Raw genomic sequence first — 23,891 nt, forward strand, 5'->3', positions numbered from 1 at the left:
ATGAAGAGAACATCATTGTAAAAGTACAGTAAATAGTAAATAAAGCAAAAATCATGACATGAAATCTGATAACTTTTTTTTCATTGCATTTACGATTTAAAAAAAAAAACTATTAGCTTAGCTTTACTTGAACTTATGAATCCTATTTTTTTTTTCATCAGAAAATGAAGAGAACATCATTGTAAAAGTACGGAAAATAGTAAATAAAGCAAAAATCATGAAATGAAATCTGGTAACTTTTTTTTCATTGCATTTAAGATAAAAAAAAAAAAACAACTATTAGCTTAGCTTTACTTGAACTCATGAATCCTATTTTTTTTTTTTCTTCCAGGTTGCCTGTTTGAAGATGACCTTTGCCAAGCTTACGAGTTCTGTGTAAACGGTAAGCCCACTTTTTAAAAAAATATTTTGGGCTAGTTTTCTAGTTAATACCGAATTACCCCAAATCATTTAGTATTTTAATTATATTCAAAATCTGATTATGACGCCTAATATGAAGCCGTTATGGAAATAGTGAAGTCTGCTTAAGTTGCCTGGTAACTCGGCGTCGCTGGTGATGAGTCGCAGGAAATGCGGGGGTGGCGCCACTTCACTTTCTCCCCCCGAAGCGCTAACCTGCTTTACTCTCAGCGCAGTTTCTAATAACATTTTCATGGAGGCCTCACAACATAACAAAAGTAAGCTTTTGTCTCCCCAGGACAAAAAAAAAAAATCTTTTTGTTATATAAGGAAGGCAGGCAGACTGGCAATGACATAACAGGTCTGTTAAATGTTTGATGTGCAGCATCTCTTTTGGGTTTCCATGGCAACGGGGCTCGATGAACTCATTGAATCCCTCTCAATCGCACGTTTGACGGGAGTTCGATTGATTTGTAAGGGCCACAGATTATTGTGTTCTATTGCCTTATAAACATGCAAGTGTAATAAAGGAAATAGGATGCAACTCTTATTTTCTTTCGGCGGAAAAAAGTTTGTTTCCCTCTTTAGCCATCAGCATGACAAGGGCCACAGATTATTGTGTTCTATTGCCAAATAAACATGCGAGTGTAATAAAAGAAATAAGATGCAACTCTTTTCTTTCGGCGGAAAAAAAGTTTGTTTCCCTCTTTAGCCATCAGCATGAGAAAATTGCTACATTTGATCAGATTTCCATTTTCTGAGGTTAAAAAAAACAAAAAAACGGAGAAAAAGACCTTTTATGCAAAAGCTTGCATTTCAAGCATAATTTCAAATACGGCGTGGCTATTTTTTTTCTTTTGTGACATTTCAAACATTTAGATACGACTTTCCTTCTCCAAAAGAGCATAAACAGCACCACAATGGGGCTTTTGAAAACCAAAATATTGATCTGCACTCTATTGAATGGATAAAATGAACTATGAACAGAAGTGAAACAATGACTTCACACTCATTCACTGACTGACTGACTGACTCAATCCAATTTTTTTTTCACGTTTTGTGTCCTCTTGCAGATCTTATTCTATTCTGTTTTATTCTATTCTGTGACATGCCATTTTATTGGAGGGTATTCTCTGAATTCTAAACAGTCAAAGCACCTACAATGACTAAATACGTCCCTCTGTTAATCATGTCTGGATCATTTTGAAGTTATGAAGGAGGATTCTTTTTTTTTTTTTTCCTTCCAGTAGCTAAACAGTTAGGGGCCATAAATCCAGACGGGCCATAAATCCAGACGCCACTCCACCCACACACTGCAGCCTGCTATCTACAACGTGAACGCTAATGCGCCGGGAAGGAGACAGCAATGTAATGATGTAAAAAAAAGAAAAGAGAAAGGCGATGAAGACAACTGATGACATATTCGGACACGTTTGGACGGGTGTATTGGCAGCGCAAATCAATATGTCCAGACAGGCCATGATGTCGAGTGCAGATAAACAGAGCCCTCTCCTGGTTCGTGTGATTGATGAAGTGCCACACTTATCTCATCGGACTGTTTTGTCTGGGAAGTAATTAGACTGAGTTAATACAGAAAAGAAAAAAAGAAATGTTAAAAGGCTTATTATGCTTACAGCCTGCATGCTAACAACCTGTTATCATAATATTCTGGAATATCTTGTTCCCCATTGAACAGATGAACTGGTGGGATGCTGACATGTATGCTTATGTATACATATAGTGTTGTAGCCTGGTACTGTTGTTAAAGAAATTTGATAAAATATCAACAAATTGAGTTTTTTTCTTGCCCAGTAGCGATGTATCATTACTAATGACGATTGCTAAAATGCTAACAGTCAGTATGCTAACATATCGTCGCTGTCCTGCGAAAAGCACGGATGCCGGTTTTTGTCCATTTTGAACGTGTTCGTGAATGGGGTATTTTCCTTCATAGTGTCTCTCTTCAAAGTGCTTCCGATGCGGTTCAAGTGATCCAAAGCTGTGATCGTCACTCACATCCACGACAACATTCGAATTGAACATACAGCGTGGGCTTTAATAGCCCCGAGTGTGGGTGAGGTGACCACCAAATCAATACAACACAGCTGGTTATTTGTTTATAAAGGACCCGGGCCACGCACTTGGGGGAGGTAACATGTAGCACTTATCTGCTGGCCTTGGGCTTATAAAAGCAGTAAGCCAAAGAGCCACAAGAGACTTGGAGCGAATTAAATGTCTTTCTGTACGCTCAGACGAGTAGTGTGGCTTTCCATAAGTGTTCCATATGGCCATTTACATCATCTTCAACAATAAAAATGACGCTTCGTTAAAGGAAATGGCGTAAAATAGTCAAGACAGTGCATGATGTGCTGCTTGGTGCCGTGCGACGCTGAAATCGGCAAAGAGGATGTCCACAAATCTGAGCATCAGCTTTGTTTTGTTGGCGTCGCTATATTGAGAACACCTGTTGAAAACACAGTGCTTGATATGCTGCTTGTTGCCTGATTACACTTTTGGGTTTTGCCATTTCTATCCAGTCAAGCGGATGGAATTATATGCATCTTTATTACATTTCAGCCTACTCCAGAGGTCCCGGTCAGTCATCCAGAACAACCGGTTGGCTCTGGTTGCCTGGCGACCCAAATTGAGCCAGCCTGATGTGCTAGATTAGCATAGTAGCCCACCCACCCCCCTACCCTCCAATCCCTATTCCACACCCACACGCACACACACTTCCCGAACTCTTTATAAAAGAGTTGTTGGTATCAGCAAAGGAGCTGCTTAACGGGGTAGAATGTCACAGAACGAGGACACCTCTGTTTGCTGTTTGTATATTTTGTTCATGGTCCTGTTCTTCTGGTGCGCAGACGGTGTTTTCGGAAGGTGTCAGGAGCTGGCTGGCGCAGACCTGAACACGTACGCTGTGTCTTCCTCCAGTTTGCTGCGCCTCAGGACGCTCTTGCAGAAACTAGCTCACAGAGGTATGCCACCATGGGAAAATTAATTATGCTAACATGTAGCAAGATGGACACAAGAGTTGCGAGCATGCCAAGTTAGATTGATGAGGATTTTATGTCATTCACCGTAGCCGGGTATCATTTTTAAAATGACAAATCGCGGTCGGTATGCAACAAGACAGTCACCTGAGTAATAAAAGCACTAAGGTAGGTTGATCATGATTGTATATCTTGTCCTGTAGGTAGTACCATTTCTCATGAAGTTGTTGCTAACATAAAGCAACGTAGCCACCTGAGTAAAGAAAGGGCACAAAGGCAACCTGATATCATTTTATATATGGTTTTTATCATTTTTAAAGAATTTGCTAAAATGCTAACAGGCTAACAATTGGTGTGCTAATATATAGCAAGATGGTGTTATATTCATCAGGATTTTACGTTCCCCCTCCAGTATATGTGTTTAAAGAACTTCATAAATGTTCCCACTAATTTCTTTCTTCCGAATGTGTTTTATAATTGAGACGGAGTCAAAATGAACACATCCACTGTCATCTTAACCCATGCACTCCGCAATTCCTGCCTAGCAACAAATGGCTGCTACGCTAGCTTTCCTGCTGTCCCGCATTTTTTTAGGTTCCACATAAAAATATTTTTAAATATTAAATAAAAATTAAATATTTTTAAATAGCACATGTAATGCAGTGGTGGACTAGTGGTTTGCACGTCCGCATCTCAATCCCGTGGTTCTGGTTTTGAATCTCTGCTATGGCCTTCCTGCGCATGTCGGATTCATTGAGATAATTGTGAGTAAATTTTTAATTTTGTTTTGGGTGCGTACCTGTCATGGGCTCTGTGATTGGCTGGCGACCATTTTAGGGAGTCCCATGGCCACCCTCTTCCCCAAAAGTCAGCCATTCCCTCCCACAATCTTAATGAGGCCGCTATTCCCCTTTTGCGCCTTCGGCGGACGGCAAAAAAAAAAAAAAAAAAAAATTGAAACTGTTGAAACTCCTGTCAACCGTATAGTCCTGTCTCTGTTTATTGAAGCGATTATCTTCTAAAAATGGTCATATATTGCTTTGCGGTCGGATGTACTAATAGACAGGGGTGTAAATCAAACCTGGCTCTTAGCACATGCCTGCTGATGAAGATAAAAGACGGCCATGGATAGCAGCAATCAATCGAAAGGACTGGATACCCTCAAACTATTTGAGGATTTGCAGTGATAATTTTTCACAAGGTTAGTATCATTGTACATATATTTTACTCAGTTACTACATGTTGCTGGGTGCAAACAGGATCATGTGTGTGTGTGTGTGTGTGTGTGTGTGTGTGTGTGTGTGTGTGTGTGTGTGTGTGTGTGTGTGTGTGTGTGTGTGTGGGGGAATAGGAGGGGGGGGGAATGTCAGTTAGCATCATAAGGAAGTTCTACCTTCGCCATTACAATGTATCTTGTCCCTTCGGTGTGAGCGTAGCATCTCGTCCCAGGGACCCAGCCAGCGACAAAAAAAATAAAAATAAAGGTATGCGTCCAGACTTTTGTAAGCTTTTAAATCAGCTCCAGTGTAAGGGATATGAAAACACAATGATAAAGGTCGTGCGCTGTGAACTCCCGCAAAGCCGGTGATTTGATTGAAACAGTGAACGCAGCAGCCGGCAGTTGAAATAGAGGATGTCATGGCTAGATGGGCAAAAAATAACTCATACAGTGGCTAAATCGCTCCTTTTTTCATCCACCTTGATTCGGCAGTCATTAACTTTTGCTGCCCGTCATGGTGCACTCACGTGATCGCGTGACGTAGCCGCAACGGGTCAATAAAATATATCATGGATGGATGAGTCGCATAGTACACGCTGAGTAGACTGTAACTGCTGTGCTGACCCACCTGGGGGCAGTAGATGCCTTCAACACAAACAGGACCACAAACATGGAGGTTAAGTCCCCCCCACCCACCCACTCAGTGCAAACATAATTGGCTTTTGCAGGCCATTCTGAGCTTAATATCTTGTAACAGGCGTGAACCATTAACAGTCAGCAGTCAACCGGGAGAAGGGGGGGTGAATAAAAAAGTGAAAAGGGGAGGGGTGGCATGAAATGAATTAAACGTTGGAGGGCCCTTCGTTTAAACTCCGACCTTGAGGCGGTGATGTCATCGCTTTGGGTTTTATCTCCCCCACAGCTCACCGTGCGGTGCCTACCTTTTTTTTTTTTTAAATTCGGCGGAGCATCGTCTCAGCGGTGCTGTCGGGGAGGTTTTGTGGTTGGGTGTGCGAAAATGGTGAGGAACGTCAATGGAATCGATTGACAATCCCCCTTATCTCCAAAATAGTGTGTTCGTCACATCAATAGGCCTCCAGCTTTGTCCAACAAAGCAGAAGAAGAGGCATCAAAATACCACAATGTTCAAGAGATACAGCACACTTTTCACACATTGCTAATATTAGCATATTTGCTCGAGCAAATGAGTGTCGGTATACCTCACCCCATATTCTGGCTGGACCAATGGCTTGCCTGCTAGCTTGTTGCGACTTGGTGAACAGCTTCAACTTGAAAAAATACTGCATGCGGCCAAAAAGAAAATGCAGTGAAACTCCTCTACAACGAAATCATGTTTGCAGCAAGAAATTTTTCACAACAGGGGTTTTTTCACTGTAGCAAATTTGATCTCGGATGAAAAAACACACACACACACACACACACACACACACACACACGCACACACACACAAACGTATGTGTACACGCATACACAAACGTATGTGTACTCTTTATTTTAATTCCAATTGTGCATAAGTGTGAGCATACACTTATTTGACACTTCATATAGTCAGTGTAGAAACAAAAAAAGGGAAAGAAATTGCGAAATTTACGATCAGCATTCACTTTCACTTACATCAATTTTTTGGATAATGTCTTTTATTTTGCTTACTCCATCTTTCATTTTGATCACTTTTACCTTCTCTTCCAGCGTCAGAGCGCTTCTTGTCTGAGCTGCTTGACATCCAAAGGTCCGTTTTGTAGCAATTTTAGCAATGCAACGTTCTTGCTGCATCTGAAACGAACAATAACAAATACTTCCTGGACTACTGCGCATGTGCAAACCAGTGTGGTGATTGCTGTTTCCGTTTCCGAACGAAGCAGTAGAGGTCGCTGTTGGATTCGACTTCGTTGTAGTGAATCTCGTCGCGAGGCAAGAGCAGAGAAAAAGATATCGTATAACGCAACAGGGTTTTTTTTTCATTGTATGGGGGGCAGGAAAGTGGGAATGGTGTTAATGAATGAAGACTTTTTCACATTAGGGGGTATTTTCGCCCATGTAGGTTTCATTGTCGAGGAGTTTCACTGTAATGGCATTTTAACTTGAAGAGGCAGAATTTCACAGACTACACTGTGTGTAAAGCAGCCAACAAATCTCAGTGCAGCTCTGCTTACCTTTTGGTTTTGGCAGGATAGCAAAAGCATTACAATGGAGAGCGGGTAAGGGTGCAATCCAGACTTCCACAGAGACAGACTCCTGATGAATGATGCAGTGAAGGAAAATGACATCCTGCTCTGGGCTTTGTTCCTTTCCAGCAATCTGCTGTTTTTTTTTTTTTTATTTTCTAATGTTAAAAATTGACGATCCATCTGAGGTGACAATTGCGAGTTTACACCAAGGTAGCCTCATTTTCTCGATGACAGCGGTCACCTGTTCATACAAGTGCGAGCAGTTGTTAGCTGGAGGGGGAGGCGGTGGGGGTGAAGTTTTGTTAATATGAAAAACTCGGATTAAAAAAACTGAACAAAAAAAACAAACGTAATCTGTCAAGGCAAACCCGTGACCGTGAACATAGCGTACATGTCGTACGGTGCATTTAGCGTCGGGAGAGCGAGCTTTAATGTTAGCATTCAGCTGGCGTGAGTGTGAGCGTAGGCGTCAGGGTCATTTTAAAGTAACCTGCTTTTAGTGTGAGCAAAATCATTTCCGTCTTTGTTGTTTTGTTCATTTGTTTGTTTGCTCCTTGTCAAGGTTGCTGCTGTGACTACAATATGAAATGACTCAAGCAGGGCGCTTGTAATGCAAATTAGCTTGGCCTTTAGCCCGACCGAGACTATAATGATGCTTTTAAGGCATCGCCGCGCTGTCAGAAATGCCACAAATGGAGCTTTTGTTTAAAAAAATATATATATATATGTTATGTTAGCATCATGGAAGCTGCTGGGTTGCTTTTCTATACATTTTTGCACCATGTTATACTTTTCTCAGCTTTTTAAATTAGATTTGATTTAAAGCGCACATTTGTGTAGAGTGCAGGGAAAGAAAACAAAGACCATAAAAGGATTTTTAACTCTTGGGTGCAGTAGGGATGGAAAAATCATCTCAACGTCATGAGACGATAATTATCCCGATATTGTCGGAAGGTTAGCAACATAAAATAAGCTTATGAAACTCACGATATTGTGAAAAAACTCATAACTCGAAAAAAAAAAGCACAATATTTTGTGTAATTAAAAACAGCACCGACAAAGAATTAGGATTGGCCAATCATTTCATTGTCATGTGCTCCTATCAGCTCAGCGGCGCAATGCATCATGGTCTATGTTGTTCACAATGCTGAAGCGGGCGAAAAGTAATCTTTTCTTGACGAAGGTGTTGGCAAATAATTTGCTGGTATTGACTGATTTATGGGAGTGATTATCGCTGCAGTGCTTCTGGTTACAACATAGTTTGGACCACGCAAACCAGGTTTTCCCTTTTAATTTGTGCGTTTGTGTGTGTGTGTGTGTGTGTGTGTGTGTGGGTGTGTGTGTGTGTGTGTGTGTGTGTGTGTTTGAGAGAGAGAGAGAGAAGACGTTTCAGCGTTTCACTTCAATGTCTTCACAAATAGTCTTTGCTAGTTGCTTTTATTAGTACTATGCCATCGAATGTGAGCAAGTTTTTATCATTTTGGTCCACCTTAAAAACGCGGGTTGGAGTGCCCTTTCGTCACCGCTCACGGCTTTAATTAATGTTGAATTTTTAATAAGTTAGAAACAAAAGCAGGTCTTTTTAAAATGCTCTCTTTTCCTTGCCACTTGTTAAATGACATTGGTGGACTGAAATAAATGTAGATTCCTCCACTTTCTACTTGACAGCTTTCATTTTTTTTTTTGTTTTCTTTTTTTTTGCTTGTCCACACTATGAAAGTATTCACGCTCTCTTCTACTCACGCCCTTAAAAATCACACCAAACTAATTAAAATCGCCATTTTCAAAAAGCCACCCGATGAGAGGAATGAGGAATGTTTGAGGGTGGCGTGTTTTTTTATAAGCTCGGAATGCTCAAAAGGCTCACGCACGTAAAGCAGGTCGGCATGTGTATTCGACTTATTTGAAGGCTGCAGCGTTTGGTGGTGAGGTGTTAATTAACTGACGGAAGGGATGGATGGGCTCCTCTGAAACAAGTGACCTGGCAAAAATAAATAACTAATAATTCTGCTGATCAACAAGTGCAATTTTGCTGATATGTTTCGCTTTGTATTCGATCTAGCAACAAACAAATGGACTGGTTAAAAAAAAATAATAATAAAATAATAATAATAATAATAATACCGTATTGGCCCGAATATACGACGGCCCTGATTATAAGACACCACCCTCTTTTTCAAGACTCAAGTTTGAAAAAAGACTTTTTGAGCACCAAATTAATTTTTATACAGAAAATAATTACAGTACATCTGAAACAAATGATTCTAACACTATATTTGAGAGAATAAGCATGTTATTTTGCGTCATTCAAATCTTAACATCTGAACATTTAAATATGTAAACTAAAGTGCAATCACATTCGTAAATGAATGGCTTCTGGTTTTTGAAATGTAAATGACATCATCACTTCTCCTCAGCTGCCGGTTAACCTGGCTGATCTTTGACCCCCTTTTCTCCAGATTGTCGCTATGTTTCTCCATTTTCTGTTATCTCTTCTATTATTTTCTTCTCAGACCCCGAATATAAGACGTCCCCCACTTTTTCAGTCTTATTTCAATGCAAAAAACACCGTCTTATATTCGAGCCAATACGGTCATAATTCTACCCAGCAACATGTGACCAGTGATAGAAGAAGCAAAAAAAAAAAAAGCCACCAACAGGAACATTTGTGGAACTAAATTCTGCCTGGATTTCAGCCCATACTGATATGTGATTACAAAAAAACAAACATACCTGATAACATTAACGATGAAGCCTAAAAACTGTGGAACCACCGAACGTCTCATATGATGAAGAAGCATAAATCATTGACCATCTCCGGTATTTCCCCTGCTCTCCTCCTTTTGGCTCATTGAGCATGTTGGCCATGTTTGGGGTATCGTGTTTTTTTTCCCCCTGCTTGGGTAGCTCCATCTGGTCCTGGGCATCCTGGCACTGTGCCCTCTCTGCCTCTCTGGAGTTGTGTTCTGCAGCTATGTGTTGGCAATTAGCGGAGATGTTGGCACTGTGACACTCTCCCTGAGCTTGCTGTCTGGCCATGGTCTGCTCACGCGTGTGTGTGTGTGTGTGTGTGTGTGTGTGTGTGTGTGTGTGTGTGTGTGTATACATATTTGTCGATGGCCCACAACAATGCATCACACTGAGAGGCCCTGTCATACAAACTACACTCGGGACCAAAGACACTGATAAAATGTATTAATTTCTTCTTGGATAGTGTGATATAGTTATATGCATGAATTTGTATGATCAAAACGATGGGTGTGCTTTTACCTCCTTCAGGTCTTACGTGGCACGATGACATCACGCAGCAGGTGATCTCTCGAGAGCTCTCCAAACTGAGGAGCAGCCCCGTCGGCCGTCACGAGGCATCGGAGGTGCCCCTCGAGTCAAACAGCGGGACTGCAGGCAAGAATGCGAGGCCCGCGAAAGCGGAGCTGAGCAAGAACCTTCAGCGCTTCCTGAAAGGCTTGCACTTCCCGCCACCGCTGCAGCCTGGAGTTCAACAAGAGGCAGCCAACACTCAGGTCAGAAGCTGTTAAAAATGGATTTTACATTTAATACATAGTGGTGGTGAGGCAAAATAACAAAAGAGCATTATGAGGACTTCTGGTGCCCTAAAAATCCGCCTGGCAACAAGTGATCAGGCAAGGAAAACCATGAAATGTATTTCTAGCATTTCTGTTTGTGCACTCTGAACTCTGCCTCGCAAAAAGTGACCCAGCAAAAAGGAGCAACATTTTAACAATTATGATAGATGCGGCCCATCGAATTCTGTTTAGCAACAAGTGACAAGTAAAATAGTGCATTTTTCATACTAGTATGTATATTGCCCTGTGGATTCAGCCTAGCAACAAGTGACAACCAAAATAAATCATTCAAGCAATTCTGTTAACATAGTTAAAAAACAAAAAAAAGAACATTCTCTCCAGCACCAAATGACCAGATATTAACATTTCAGCCCTTCTGTTGACACAAGTGTCAATCTAAAATGAGCACTCTCATTAGACCATCCATTAAAAACTGTTCTTGTTGTGGCCTGACTATAGAATGAAGGTCTCACCGTTGACGGTCCTCCGGATCGTGGTCCACCAAAGTTGGGCTGGAAGGAGACCAGCATCTACAGTCTCCAGAACGGAGTGGACCAACCCCCCAACACCAAGGTCTTCTCTCAGAGCGGCGAGGGCAGGCACCCTAAGCTTAGCGCCCCCTACAAGACCCTCTCCAACCACTTGGAGCAGCTCTTCAGGGAAGGTGGACCATCGGGGTCCAAAGGGAAGCTCCGCTACCTCGGCTATGTGCGCCCACCCCCAGATGAAGTTCGCTTGGCTTTTGGTTCCAAAACCCCGAAACCCAATCTGGATGGATTGTTGTTCAGGAGCGGGTCCAACCAACTGACCGCCAAGAAGCCCCCTAATTTCATGAACGGTAACAACCTGCTTGACAGCTAACATTGACATTCTTAAGTTCTCAGATGCGCTAAAGGCTAACAGCAGCTTGCTAAGGTTCATAGACATGGTAGTCCAAGATGCTAAAGGCTAACCTTTTGCCCTAAAAATGCAGCATGTCATTTCTTGTCTTCTGTCCCAGATCATTTGTTCCAGGATATGATCAAGCATTTGGGAGTGCACAGCTTCAACATGGACCCTTGGATGAGCAAAGACTTGGACCAACTGGCTAACATCCTCACCGGAGCTCTGCAAGAAGCCGAGGCGAGGCAACCAGATCCTGGGGCCCAGCCGGGACCGGGAACCGGCCAGGTTACGGAGGGAGACGGGGACCTAATAGCTGGAATGGAATCAAACCAAGTCTTGAATGTGAAACCGAGCAAAGTACTGGATGTCAACCCGAAAGTCCCTTTGATATTTGGACAAGGTAGGGGAACATTCAGTATATACCTGTATGTGGCGCCAGATAGCTAGTGGCTAACACAAGTGGCTCGCTTTTTGTCACGATTTCAAGACTTCTGTTTTCCCACTTGTTTCCAGGCCAACAAGAAGAGGGCGCAGCCAACAAGGAGCCTGTTGACAAGGTGAATTCCAATTGATTGGTCTCCAAAAGTGACACATTAGTTTGGGGAGGAAGAGGCATATATCCACACTGAAACTTTGTCACATGATCTTGATCGGGAGCACATCGAGACCGCATGCGTTGCTAAATTCCTGGAACGGCAAGGCAAAAGCTTGATCGAGTTTCACTAAAAGAACCCTTTAATTGCATATTTTCAGTCTGCAAATATCGCAATGAAACTATTTGGTAAAGGCTCATTCTGTTTTTGATAACTTTACACGGTTTCTCTGAAAACATTTTGCTTCAACCCATCCAGGCTTTTGCCGACTTAATTAAAGTAAAGTCATTCACAGCGTCACTAAACCTTGGAGCATTACTCATAGTCATTGCTTGTAATTGAAAACATCATTTAAAAAAAAAAAAAAAATATATATATAATTTTTTTAAGCTTATGCCTTTTTTCTTAAACGTGTAATTTTTTTTCCTCAAAAATATGTACCTTTCTGTCTCAAAACATGCATTTTCATTCTCAAATGAATACCAATTGATTGTAAAAAAAAAAGAAGCACATTTTAATCAAAAGTATAGGACCTTTTGAGAATAAGACTTTTTAAATTAATAATACACATTTTCTCACACAAGATTTTTAAATGCAGTAGACATCAGTCGCGCATATTTTGAGAGTTTTTGTATTTATTGCAGCATACGGCCATTTTCTCCAAGCTCCTCGACTATCTTGACAATTTTGGGGACTCCTCCGAGGTCCAACCTGCTCCTGGCGAAAAAGCGGTGGGCCTGGAGAGCGTCCGGAGCCGGACCACGCAGTCCCAAGGTGCAGAGAAAGGCATTTCGGCACCTGCGAGGGAAAGCCCCACCATACGCTTGATTGGCGCCGAGGCGAGGCCGGACTCCGAGATGGGAAAGTGGATGCACAAACCTGCCGGCAATGACATGAAGGTGAAAACTCAGCTGGTCCACGTCGGACTGAAGGAGTTTTCCAGCAGAGGGAAAGACAGACATTTTGGATACATCATAACCGGCTCAGAGTGAGTACATAAAGAAGGGCTTTCTGAATTTGAGTTGGTGACATTTCCCATTAATCCCAATAAAAATGAATGTTAGTTGTTTCTAATTACAAATAGCAATACTTAGTTCAGGGATGTCAAACTGATTTTTGTCACGGGCCTGATTTTAGTTCCAGTTTCCCTTGGAGGGCCGTTATGACTGAAACCATATGAAGAAGTCCAGAATAACGGTTTATTCACCTATGTTTTAAGTTACTGTAATGAGGAGTTTGGTAACAAGAAAATGCTTCCAGTATCCCTCTTATTTATTACATATGAGAATTTGAAATTTTGGTCGAGATTTTAGCAAGCATCATGAAAGTTGACATCTTTGATTTGCTTTCGCGGGCCACAGAAAATGATGTGGCGGGCCAGATCTTGCCCCCGGACCATGAGTTTGACACAGTGACTTAGTTGTTCGGGGAGTATGAAAATTGCACATTAATGTGATATCTGTAAAGCGCATTTTTAATTTCAATTTAATAAAATCAAATATCCATGTATGTATACAACTCTCGACATCTAAAAAATACATGACTAGTTTATTCTTGTAATTTTCCCGATACCGAAGGCACAGTCTTAATACTTCATCAAATGTAGGATATGGACTTAATTTTGCGTAATGTGTAATGACTTTGTTTTCTTCTTTGGATGGACCCAATTGTCGTTCCCATCTGGAGATGCCAGTCCATTCCCGGCCAAAATTGCCGCGCAAATTCTGGACCCCCCTAAAAAAAGTGTTTTTCTGTGCTCTATTTAATGATGATAATCCATGAGAAACTGTGCTGGGGTAATTATTATCCACTGCATCTTTGCACCCCCTGCGGCCCTCCTTCCAATCCCTTTATGGTGTTTTCATGTGAGTTGTCCTTCACCTGTGTCGCGCTGTAAAGTCACCACACCGTGAGTGGGCGCAGAATTTTTTTTTTCTTTAAAAAGGACGCATCATCGGCCTACCGAGGGGTCTGCTCACAGTGAGTGGATGGCAACCTGCTTATCTGACTGACAGCTCGTGACATGAAGCTGCTGCTTTGGGGATAGGAGGAAAGATCGGGAAGCGAATAAAGGAGACAGAGAGTAGTCGCCCCATGGGGGGCGGGGGTTGGGCGAACGCTTGCATCAACAGGCGAGACGGTCGTGGAGCTCACAGCTTGCCAAAACTGCCGAGGAGGGACGTAAACGTGCCTGGAATGTCTTCCGCCAAATCGGAATAATCCAGAATAACTGTCTGACTGGTTCAAGGTGACGCTGTTCCACTCTGCTGCTGTAGGTGGCAGCTTGGTCTGCTTGGTGGGTCGCGGCCCATCTTTTTCCAAATAAAATGTAATCGGTCCTTCTTTGGCCCGGACACCACTCCAGTACAAAGTTACTACTAATCTGACCGACCAATTAACCATAATTCTTGCATAAACTTTGGCCAGAGCGAATTAACCAACCAACCAGCCATATCCGAAGTGTAATAAATTCTCATCTTACAAACTGCAATCCAAGCTTCGTATATTGAACTAACAACCTGTTATGTCATTCACAAACCGACTATCCAAGAATAAAAATCCGGCCGAGTTGAGCTCCCTGTCGTACTTAAAACTCATTCACTCCCAAAGACATTTTTAAATGTCTGTTCAGACTTGGTCTAGAATTGGCTGGTACTGAACTGTGATTCAAGCATAGCTAAATATGTTTAAAATTCTTTCAAGGTTACGTAACCCTTTCATGCACCCTGTAACCTGATAACATGATAAAATGTCAACTGTAGTAACCGCTGTCCCTGAAAGGATTAAGGTCTGTGATCCCATCATAACTTCTCCCAGAACAAACGAACATCCGACCGGATGGACAGACTAACCAACAGACGAACCACTGACTGAAACTAACTGAGAAAAAAAACGAGCGAATCTAAACTTTCATCCGAGCGTAACTACTGACGAAACTTCTCTTTGCTCTCAGCATAACCGACCAACTGACCGAACCATCCAATCAAACCAACAGCGGTCTTAGCATAACTTCACTTTTAACCATTTTATCAACGAACTGTTATTCAAGCATAACGTCTTACCTTATTGACTGACTAACTCACAAACTCGCAAAGCGCAGTACAAACATCGCTTTGTATATTTAACCAACAAAAATACAATCCCGGTGATCCATTTTGTCTGGTACACGCAGCAGTTTCCAAAGCAAAGAGTACCAGCTTAACCGAGTATCGCTGTTGTTTTACCTCACAATCGCAGTGGCTCAACCAAACTCGGTGTTGACCATACATATAAAAATTGGCAGTTGTGAATATTGAAAAAGTTTTAACAATCACCATTGTCAATCTTTTTTGTCTTTTACCGACGTTTGACAATCGGGCCTTTAGTGGCTTTGATCGAAAGTGCGTAGTCGTGCTCAAATTAGGCCCTGTTATTTGTTTGCTTAACTCATTCAGTTCCAGCCAATTCTAGACCAAGTCTGAAAAGACGTTGAAAAACGTCTTTGGGAGTGAATGAGTTAACTAACCACGGTCCAAACAAAACACTCATTCAGGAAAAGCAATATCCGTGAATCCTTGAATAACTTTCTTCTTTGAAAGCCACGGTTTGTCGTTGCAGCAGGGCCTCAACGCGATCCCTGACTTTTTGTTGACCTTGCCGCCTCGTGACGCCATTCTCTGTTAAATCGACAGCAACCAAGTAGCTTTCTTGTGTGTCCTTCTCATTTATTTTGCCTTGCGCCTTTCTCCAACCCCACCACCCCCTCCTCCTGCAAATTACCTTTTGTTTGGTCTATTTCCTCTGCGATTTAGTCCGAGAGAGAGAGTTAGAGAGAGAGCGAGAGAAGACGTGGACTGAGCTGAGATGAGGCATGGCTTTATCGGACCGCCATTACACTTCACCTCCATTCCATTTGCACCTTATTATTCTCGTCTGGCGGTGAGGGGCGCGTGTTCCTGCCCGCCGCGTTTGTGTACTCTCACTTTGGGTGTGAGAGAGCGAGCGAGCGAGAGAGAGAGAGAGAGAGAGGATGGTGTGCAAAGAGCAAGAAAGATGAGAGGAGGAGGAGGAGGGAAATGGCGGAGAGGCGCATCCATATGATGCAGCCATTACACCTCATGCAGGTTCCATTTGCACCTTATTGTTTGTCTCATTGCGGGAACAAAAGCAGGTGATTTAGCAAGCCCAAGGAGGCAGCTGATCCCTCCCGCCTTTTCCCTCGATGCCGTTTGTGTGATTCGGAGAAAGTGGTAATATGAATACTTTGTTACTGTACTAAAGTAGATTTCTCAGGCGTCTGCAGTTTGAGTGTTGGTTTTTTTTCTTCTGATTCGGACAGAAATGAGGCTATCAGCATTTTACAGCTCAGGCTTGGCAGCTTTTGTAAAGGCGAATTGTTCGGTTGCCCATGGCTCACCAATTGACTCCTGGCAAGAATCACTTCCTGGCAAGACGTTTTACCATCCCTGAGAAGCATTACTGACTTGAAACCTTAGAACAACCCCATATCAGTTCCAGTCAAGCATTCTAACATAGACTTTCTCTGGCTTGCCGCGAATACGTGTTCAAGGCCGTCTGTTTCGTGGGCTGTCAAGAACACATCCTGTTTTGAGAAACTTGCCATGGATAGTGCAAATTGTAACACGCGGTGGTATAGTGCGACGGCCGTAAAAAGAATAAAATGAAGAGTATTGTGATTTTTGGGACACTTTGTAGACAGAGGTCAAGTCAACGGTGATTGAGATTTTGATCAATCGAAAGGTCTAAAGCAATGGTCCCCAATCCGCGGGCCGCGGACCAGTACCGGTCCGTGGGTCATTTGGCACCGGGCCGCACAGAAAGAATAAAGAACTTACATTACTTCCGTTTCATTCATTTCGGAATTGGAAAGATGTTTTATTTTGAAAAATTACCGGATTCTCTGTTACATCGGTCAACAGTGTATTACTCTTGACACAGGTCAAGGCGCGCTTCTCGGTCACGTGATAGGTTACCGCTAAAATGAAACCCAGGAGGGGCTTGCAAAATGAATTAAAAACAAAGGTCTTGGAAAGTTTCATTGGGAAGGGGAAAAGGCCCAGCCAGGCGACAGAAGAGGAGCCGACAACTTTCAAGAAAAAGAAGTCTACATTTAATAGACGGTATCAGGAGTCCTACTTAAAATACGGATTGATCTCAAAGGGAGATTCCCATTCACCAAGCTCACTCTACATAATATGCGGCGACGGTGAGGCGTATTTTTCAAGCACTTTGTATTTGCGGTGTATCTTATTTTAAAGGCACGTTTAAACATTACCGTAGCAACCAGAGTGTTGCTGCCAGATAGGATGTTTCTCGTGTCATGATTCGTGTTTTTTATGTTTCGAAAATACCACGGTTTTTATGCGGGTCATATCATATTATTTTCTTGTATTTATCCGTCACACCTTAAAGGCCGATCCCTGAAAATATTGTCTGATATTAAACCGGTCTGTGGGCCAAAAACAGTTGGGGACCACTGTTCTAAAGAACAACGAGAGCACCAACACTGAGGATCGTGAATAAGAAAGCAAGTACAATCACTTACAATCACGGCAACGGAGGTGTCAGACCTCCATAGCTTGACACCCAACTGTCTGCGTGCTTCCCCCCCCAGCTCCCTCACATCCGACCAGGCCATCGACTTGATGGAACGGCTCACCCAGGAGCTGCACCTCCACGCCGCAGACCTCACGCAGCTATCGTAAGTACCCGTGCCATAACACGCTCCCACGCCGTCACAAGTAATCACTGAAGCCATTTATAGATGGCGCCGTAGCTGCACAAAATCAGCAACATGAATCAATACACTACCAGTGGCCTTGGACGGATTGTAGACTACATAGAACTTGAAATTGTTTCTCCTTCAAACCAATCCTAAATCAGCGATGTGAATCAGTACACTTCCAATGGCCTTGTTTAAACTGTGCAGCATATTTTCATTAAAAAAATTGGCTTTTAAGCTTTTTAACCTGAACTGTTCTTGGGACCGTCAGCTATGCGAACTACTCTTACTTCAAATGATTTTGTTCAAATACAGGACAATATCTAAATTGTATTGTTGTTTCACCTTCAAACTGTTCTGTAAAAAGTATGTTTTTTTTTTTTTAACCACTAGACTTCAAATGGCCTTGTTCAAATTCTTAACCATATTTCAAGTTGTTCAACCTTCAAAATGGCCAAGGAATGTCAGCGAAGTGAACCACCAAACTTCCTGCGACCATCCTCAAATTCTGGACCATATGGACCTTTTCAAATTGTTCAACCTCTGAAACATATTGTGGAAAGTCAGCTACGTGAATGACTACAATAGAAACGGCCTCGTTCAAATTTGACACCACTGTACTACCAAAGCCCTGGTTCAATTTCTGGACGGTATTTTCTGAAGCTGAAGTCCAACATGTTCGACTTTCAAAACAATCTGTGGGAAATCAGCTACCTGAACCACTACACCACCAAGGGCTGTCTTCTAATTTAGCACCATAAGTTCCTGGAAATGTTTTAACTTCCCAATTATTTCCCTTCAAGCCCTTTCAAATTCCTCGCCTCTGCTGAAAATGACTACAGTTGAAACGTTTCAACGTTCTCTCCCAGCGTGGGAAAAGCATTGTGTCACATTGCAAGGACTGCACTAGTCTGGCAAAACTTTGCAGTCGCGCCAGTGAACGTAGGCGTTTGTTGTTTATCTGACCTTTCAGAGTGTTTGACTTCTCCGAGCCGCCCTAATTACCTCCGGAACGGTTGTGATGCGTGTTCTGTATTCAAAGCACCGCCTCTGTCTCTGTACGCCTCGTCAAAGTAAAAGAACAGTCAAGCCATCAAATCCTTCTCAGTTCGAGTCAAAGTGTGAGTGGAGGCAGCAGCGATGTGGATTTGTGGATAGCGGCTCGCAAATAGAGAACGTTGTTCAGCGGGAGGCGGTTAATGTATTCACAAGCGATCAACCTGTCCTTGAACCCCCGGACCCAGTTTGTTCTGGATCGGCAGCTCCGCCGTGAGTTTGGTGTCAGGCCATGTAGGCGGCAGACGAGTCGTGTTGGACGCACATACAACAAGAAGCAGTCTCGTCCCGGTGTAGATGTATTAATAGCACCACATTTCACCTTCTACTGTAGGCGTACATCGACGTATGTCATACAGTACTGTGCAAAAAGTCTCTCTTCACACCTATGCAGCCATGAAACGCACTGACTCATACTGTAGTGTGGCTCGAGTTGAATATATATATATATTTTTTTTTACATGGCATTCACTCCACTTTCTCACTTTCTCTCATTTTGTCACAATCAAACACGAAGTAGCAGGACAGATACAGTAATCCCCCAACTATTCATCCATCCATCCATTTTCCGATCCGCCTTACCCTCACAAGGTTCGCGGGGGGTGCTGGAACCCATCCCAGCCATTTTCGGGCAGGAGGCGGGGACACCCTGAACCGGTTGCCAGCCAATTGCAGGGCCATCCACGCTCACACTCACGCCTAGGGACAATTTAGAGTGTTCAATCATCCTGCCATGCATGTTTTTGGAATGTGAGAGGAAACCGGAGTACCCGGAGAAAACCCACCCAGGCCCGGACAGAACATGCGAACTTCTCACAGGGAGGCCGGAACTGAAGTTGAACCCGCTACCTCTGCACTGTGAGGTCGACGCGCTAACCAATGGACCACCGGGCCGCCCTCCAACTATTCACAATTTGCTATTTGTAAATATTCTCTAGAACCCATTCTTCGTTGAAAAACACTGTAACACTGTAAGATGGCGTCAAACCGCTGAAATTGGTCTCAAGGAAGTACGGTTGTGGCTTTCAACACAAAGCTTACATGCGTTTATTTTCCTTATTCACAGCAGGACTTGTTATCCTCCCAAGCTCATTGCGCACTTCTGCAACCTCAAGGACTGTCGATTTTTCTCGAATGAAATGGCCCTAGATGCTGGAACCACTCTCTATCCAGTGCACACCCGTCAAATGTCACCATCGTGACCTCGAAAGAAATTCGGCCAAGGAGACTCGATCGTTTTCACGTTCCAGCTTCCAACTTATTTGTGACAAGCGGGAACACCAGGGACATGTCATCAGGCCAGCGCTGATTGAGTTAATCCTGTTATTACAGCTGCCATATCACATCAGCGCTAATCAACCCTGATGGTAACGCATGTGATGAAGGCTAGCTATATTCTTATGAGGATGATGAGCCGCTAATATGGCCAGATGTGGCAAAAGTACACACATCCTGTACAGAAGGAGAGGTCTAAAAAAACAAAAACAAAAAAAAAACAATAAAAATACTGATTCATCTCGTGTATCATAATCAAAAATAAAAAGTATGAAATCATATTATTGATTTTCCCCATTTTAAAACTGTATCATCGTACAAAATAAGTCCAATACATATAAATATTTTTTACATAAAAATTTTTTTCCTTTATCAAAAATAGGTAACAGACCATTGAGTAGCGGGGGAGAGGGACTGAGCCCCGAAAAACCAAAACCAAAACTAAGCCTTGCTCTGATCGTGAAAATTTGCCAGGAATTGATGCTCTCTCAAAAGGATTCTAATTGCCCATTATTGCCACAATATCGCGACAAAGTGTACAACCTTTGTCTCAGTCAAGCTCCTCAACTCACTTCAACAAAGTTCCTTGGCAAGATGGCACCGAAACAGCGCAGATTTGAGTGGACCAAATATCAGAGGATGGCATCCCTCCGAAAATCTGTGAATAATGTACACATTTAATTTGTGAAATTATCGTTTCCAGCCTCCCAAAAAAAAAAGAAAAAAAAACAAAAAAAAAACAAGAAAACATTTAAACTGTGTTTTTAAGAGAAAATAGCAATGTATCGTATTTTACTTCATAAAAACAACAGTGATGACACAATTAAACAGTACACAAAAAACTAGGGTGGGGGTAACGGACAGATAACGGACAGAGACACGCATGAAGTTTCACAACTGCGAGTGAGAATACGAAACGGACGCCTGTGAGTGTTGTTATATTGCCTGTCTACATGTGTTGCTTCACTGTTTGTGTTGAAATTTCCATTGCTCAGAGTTGGCAAAGCTGCTAAAGGAAAACAGACAAATGACGACTCATATTTCGAAAAACTCGTAAGTAGGGTCACTCGTATCTCAAGGCACCACTTGTACCTCATTACTTGGCACCGCTGGATTCAGTGGCTTCGTAGGTGCTTCAGCCGCAGTCTATTAAGGATGGCATATGAGCGCACACCATTCTATACAAATGATAAGTGGAGAAAAATGTCCTCCTTTATCCCACCCACCAACACACGCACACACATACACACTCTCGACTTCCTCTCTTTTAATGAAAACCCACTGGAGTCGAAATAGTCCAGACAGGGTGTACGCGGTGCGACGCGAACCCATTGTGTCGTTCCCCGCGAGGCCGCGGCAGGTGAGTGTTTGAAAACGTCCCCCCCTGTCTGAATATGCTCGGCAGCTGGGTCAGAGCACACCGCCACGCTTCTCCGTGCCAGCTCTTTCTGAAGCGCTCCATGAAGGACTCGACGGGAGAGAGGCTGAGATGTGACAAACAAGCGAGGCGGACATTTTGATGAAGGGGCTGGAGTTTTAAGATAGCCAAGCCTGCTGTGATCGGGTTTTTTTTTTGGTTTGTTTTGTTTTTTTTCTCAAGAGATGATTGGCTGTGAGGGGGTTTACGAGCCTCGGTTGCAATGACGTAAGGGTGTTACCCAGTTTAGGCACTAGGGGGCGTGGGTCTCACACACACACACACACACACACACACACACACACTAATCGCATCCCACCAGCAGAGCTAATATGAAGTCCACGCTTACACATCCGATAACACAGGAGAAAGTGTGAAGTCCTCTAGATAGCTTATCATCCTTGACTCCAATCCCCGCCACCCACCGCCTCATTCCATTGTGTTTGCGCTTCCTCCTTTACTTCATTTAAAACGGGACGCAAAAGACACCAGTTCAATTTGAGATGCTTGGTGATCTGCGGCCAAAGGGAACAAAGATTGTGGAAATATTGACATTTACAAGAGCAAACAGAACCCAAGTGAAGCATTAGAGAAGGATATTTTTTTCCCCCCCTTAAGAACTATGGGAGCGTGTGTGCGTGAGGAATGGTGTTCACAAATCATTGCATGGCTGGGTCCATCTGTCCGCAAGTATTGGCTCATATTTTGATCGCAGCCCTGGGAGACTGCAGGTGACTAATGGTGGAATGACTTTCTGGTCGTAGAACTCCAGTGGTTATCTGTGATGCAGTGTGACAGGAAATACAGTGGGGACTTCAGATACGCGTGACCCAGCTCACGAGCATTTTAAGATGCGAGTCGTCTTTCGGCGGATTTATTTAGTCATTGCTTCAACTTGTGAGTAAAAATTGGCGACGCAGCAATTTGTCATTTCGAATGAATAAATATATGTAAAAAGAAATGCTTCGAGCTGTTTAGTGTCATTCATTTGATCCAACCACCCAGCTTTGCCTTAAAGTGTGTGTTTAGCTTAATTCTAACAAATAAGGCAAAAAAATAGTGGAGCAACAAATGTCGATCGTCTTTACATTTTCTCATTTAATTCAGTGCACATGGTGCTGCTCATTCTTGTGTCCACACCGTTGCCACTTGAGGAAGTTGTTGCTGAAAGGGAAATAACACTGCTACATAGATGCTAATTGCTGCCTATGGCGTTTTCCCAACTAAAGTCTAAGCCAGGGGTCGGCAACCCAAAATTTTGAAAGAGCCATATTGGACCAAAAAAAACAAAAAACAAATATGTCTGGAGTCGCAAAAAAAAAAAGCCTTATCTAAGCCTGATAATGAAGGCAACACATGCTGTATGTAGCTATATTAGCCTACAATCAAAATGACGAAGTTGGCTACAAATACACAATGAGCATTCATGATTAAAATTTTTTTCCCTGCAGTGCATCCTGTAGTGCAGGGGTGCCCATCCTTTTTTGACCGGAGATCTACTTTTCGATCAACCAGCCTCCCGAGATCGACCCGTGTCGTTACCGCACGCGCGCATACGCACACACTTACAGAGGCATGCCGAGGCATGGGACGCACTTTTGCGGCGTGTTCACTATCGTAGCCCACGTGTACCGTTTAAAAAGGAATAGAACGTGTGTCGCAGGCTGTGACGCAAATCTTCGTTGACAGAAATGTTGACATCTAATATTTATTCTACACATTTTTACAGCATTGGAAAACATTAATAATGTTTGTGTCATGTTTGTCCTGCTACAGAAACCATATTAAAATATATTTCCCTCTCCCATCTTTTTCCATTTTCAAACATTTTTGAAAAAAACTCCAGGGAGGCACTAGGGCGGCGCTAAAGAGCCGCATGCGGCTCCGGAGCCGCAGGTTGCCAACCACCGGTCTAAGCCATGCGGTTGCATTGAAGCCCCACAAAAGAAAAATAATATATAATTTGGGTAAACAAAACAAAACATTTTTGTTATTTTTGGTACGAGGCTCGAATGAATTCATGGAAATTGCATTCAGTTCAATGGAGAAAGAGGGTTTCAGATACAAGTGATTTTGGCCACCCATGTAGTTTCAGTTGGGGTTTTAACATGTTCTAAAGTGTAATGCACATCCACCAGATACACATTTTCTTTTTTTCTATTTTCCCTGTGTGCCGCAGGGAGTTGTTCCACTTCAAGAGCACGGTTGTTAGCCTTAACTTGACGGCCAAGCTCAGGGACCTTTAAACATTTATTCTGCTCCAGGGAGGCACAAGCTCGCTTCTGTCTCCTGACCGGACAACGGCGAGTAAGTGCAGAGTGTATGTACATAAGCAGGTTCCTGAGGGTTAAATGGAGCCAAGTTACTTAGCTTTTTGCACCGTCACAAAAAAAAAAAGCTGAATTCAAGATGCAGTTTTCTTCACAGAAACATTTTGTTGATAGTCCTCGAGGTCAAAACTGAAATTCAAACGACATTTTGTCTTGTCTTCCGCCAGTGTTCTTGGCCCGGCGTTGACTTTCCGGGTCGGGCTCACCCCTGCCAATGTAACCA

The 23,891-nt window shown here is 42.8% G+C and overlaps 1 protein-coding gene across 1 annotated transcript in view; it reads left to right on the top strand.

Moving 5' to 3' along the window:
* ptprn2 (protein tyrosine phosphatase receptor type N2) overlaps positions 1–23,891 on the top strand; it is a 143,130-nt gene that overhangs the window by 5,658 nt on the left and 113,581 nt on the right. Inside the window, exons 2-10 of the mRNA XM_019876062.1 lie at positions 332–382; positions 3,267–3,380; positions 10,083–10,327; positions 10,850–11,228; positions 11,391–11,675; positions 11,789–11,832; positions 12,513–12,856; positions 17,483–17,569; positions 23,836–23,891. Of these exons, the coding sequence (XP_019731621.1) occupies positions 332–382; positions 3,267–3,380; positions 10,083–10,327; positions 10,850–11,228; positions 11,391–11,675; positions 11,789–11,832; positions 12,513–12,856; positions 17,483–17,569; positions 23,836–23,891 (1,605 nt within the window). The remainder of the gene's footprint in view (positions 1–331; positions 383–3,266; positions 3,381–10,082; positions 10,328–10,849; positions 11,229–11,390; positions 11,676–11,788; positions 11,833–12,512; positions 12,857–17,482; positions 17,570–23,835) is intronic.

Source organism: Hippocampus comes, unplaced genomic scaffold, assembly GCF_001891065.2.
Source record: "Hippocampus comes isolate QL1 unplaced genomic scaffold, H_comes_QL1_v1.1 scaffold60, whole genome shotgun sequence".
Taxonomy (NCBI): Eukaryota; Metazoa; Chordata; class Actinopteri; order Syngnathiformes; family Syngnathidae; genus Hippocampus; species Hippocampus comes.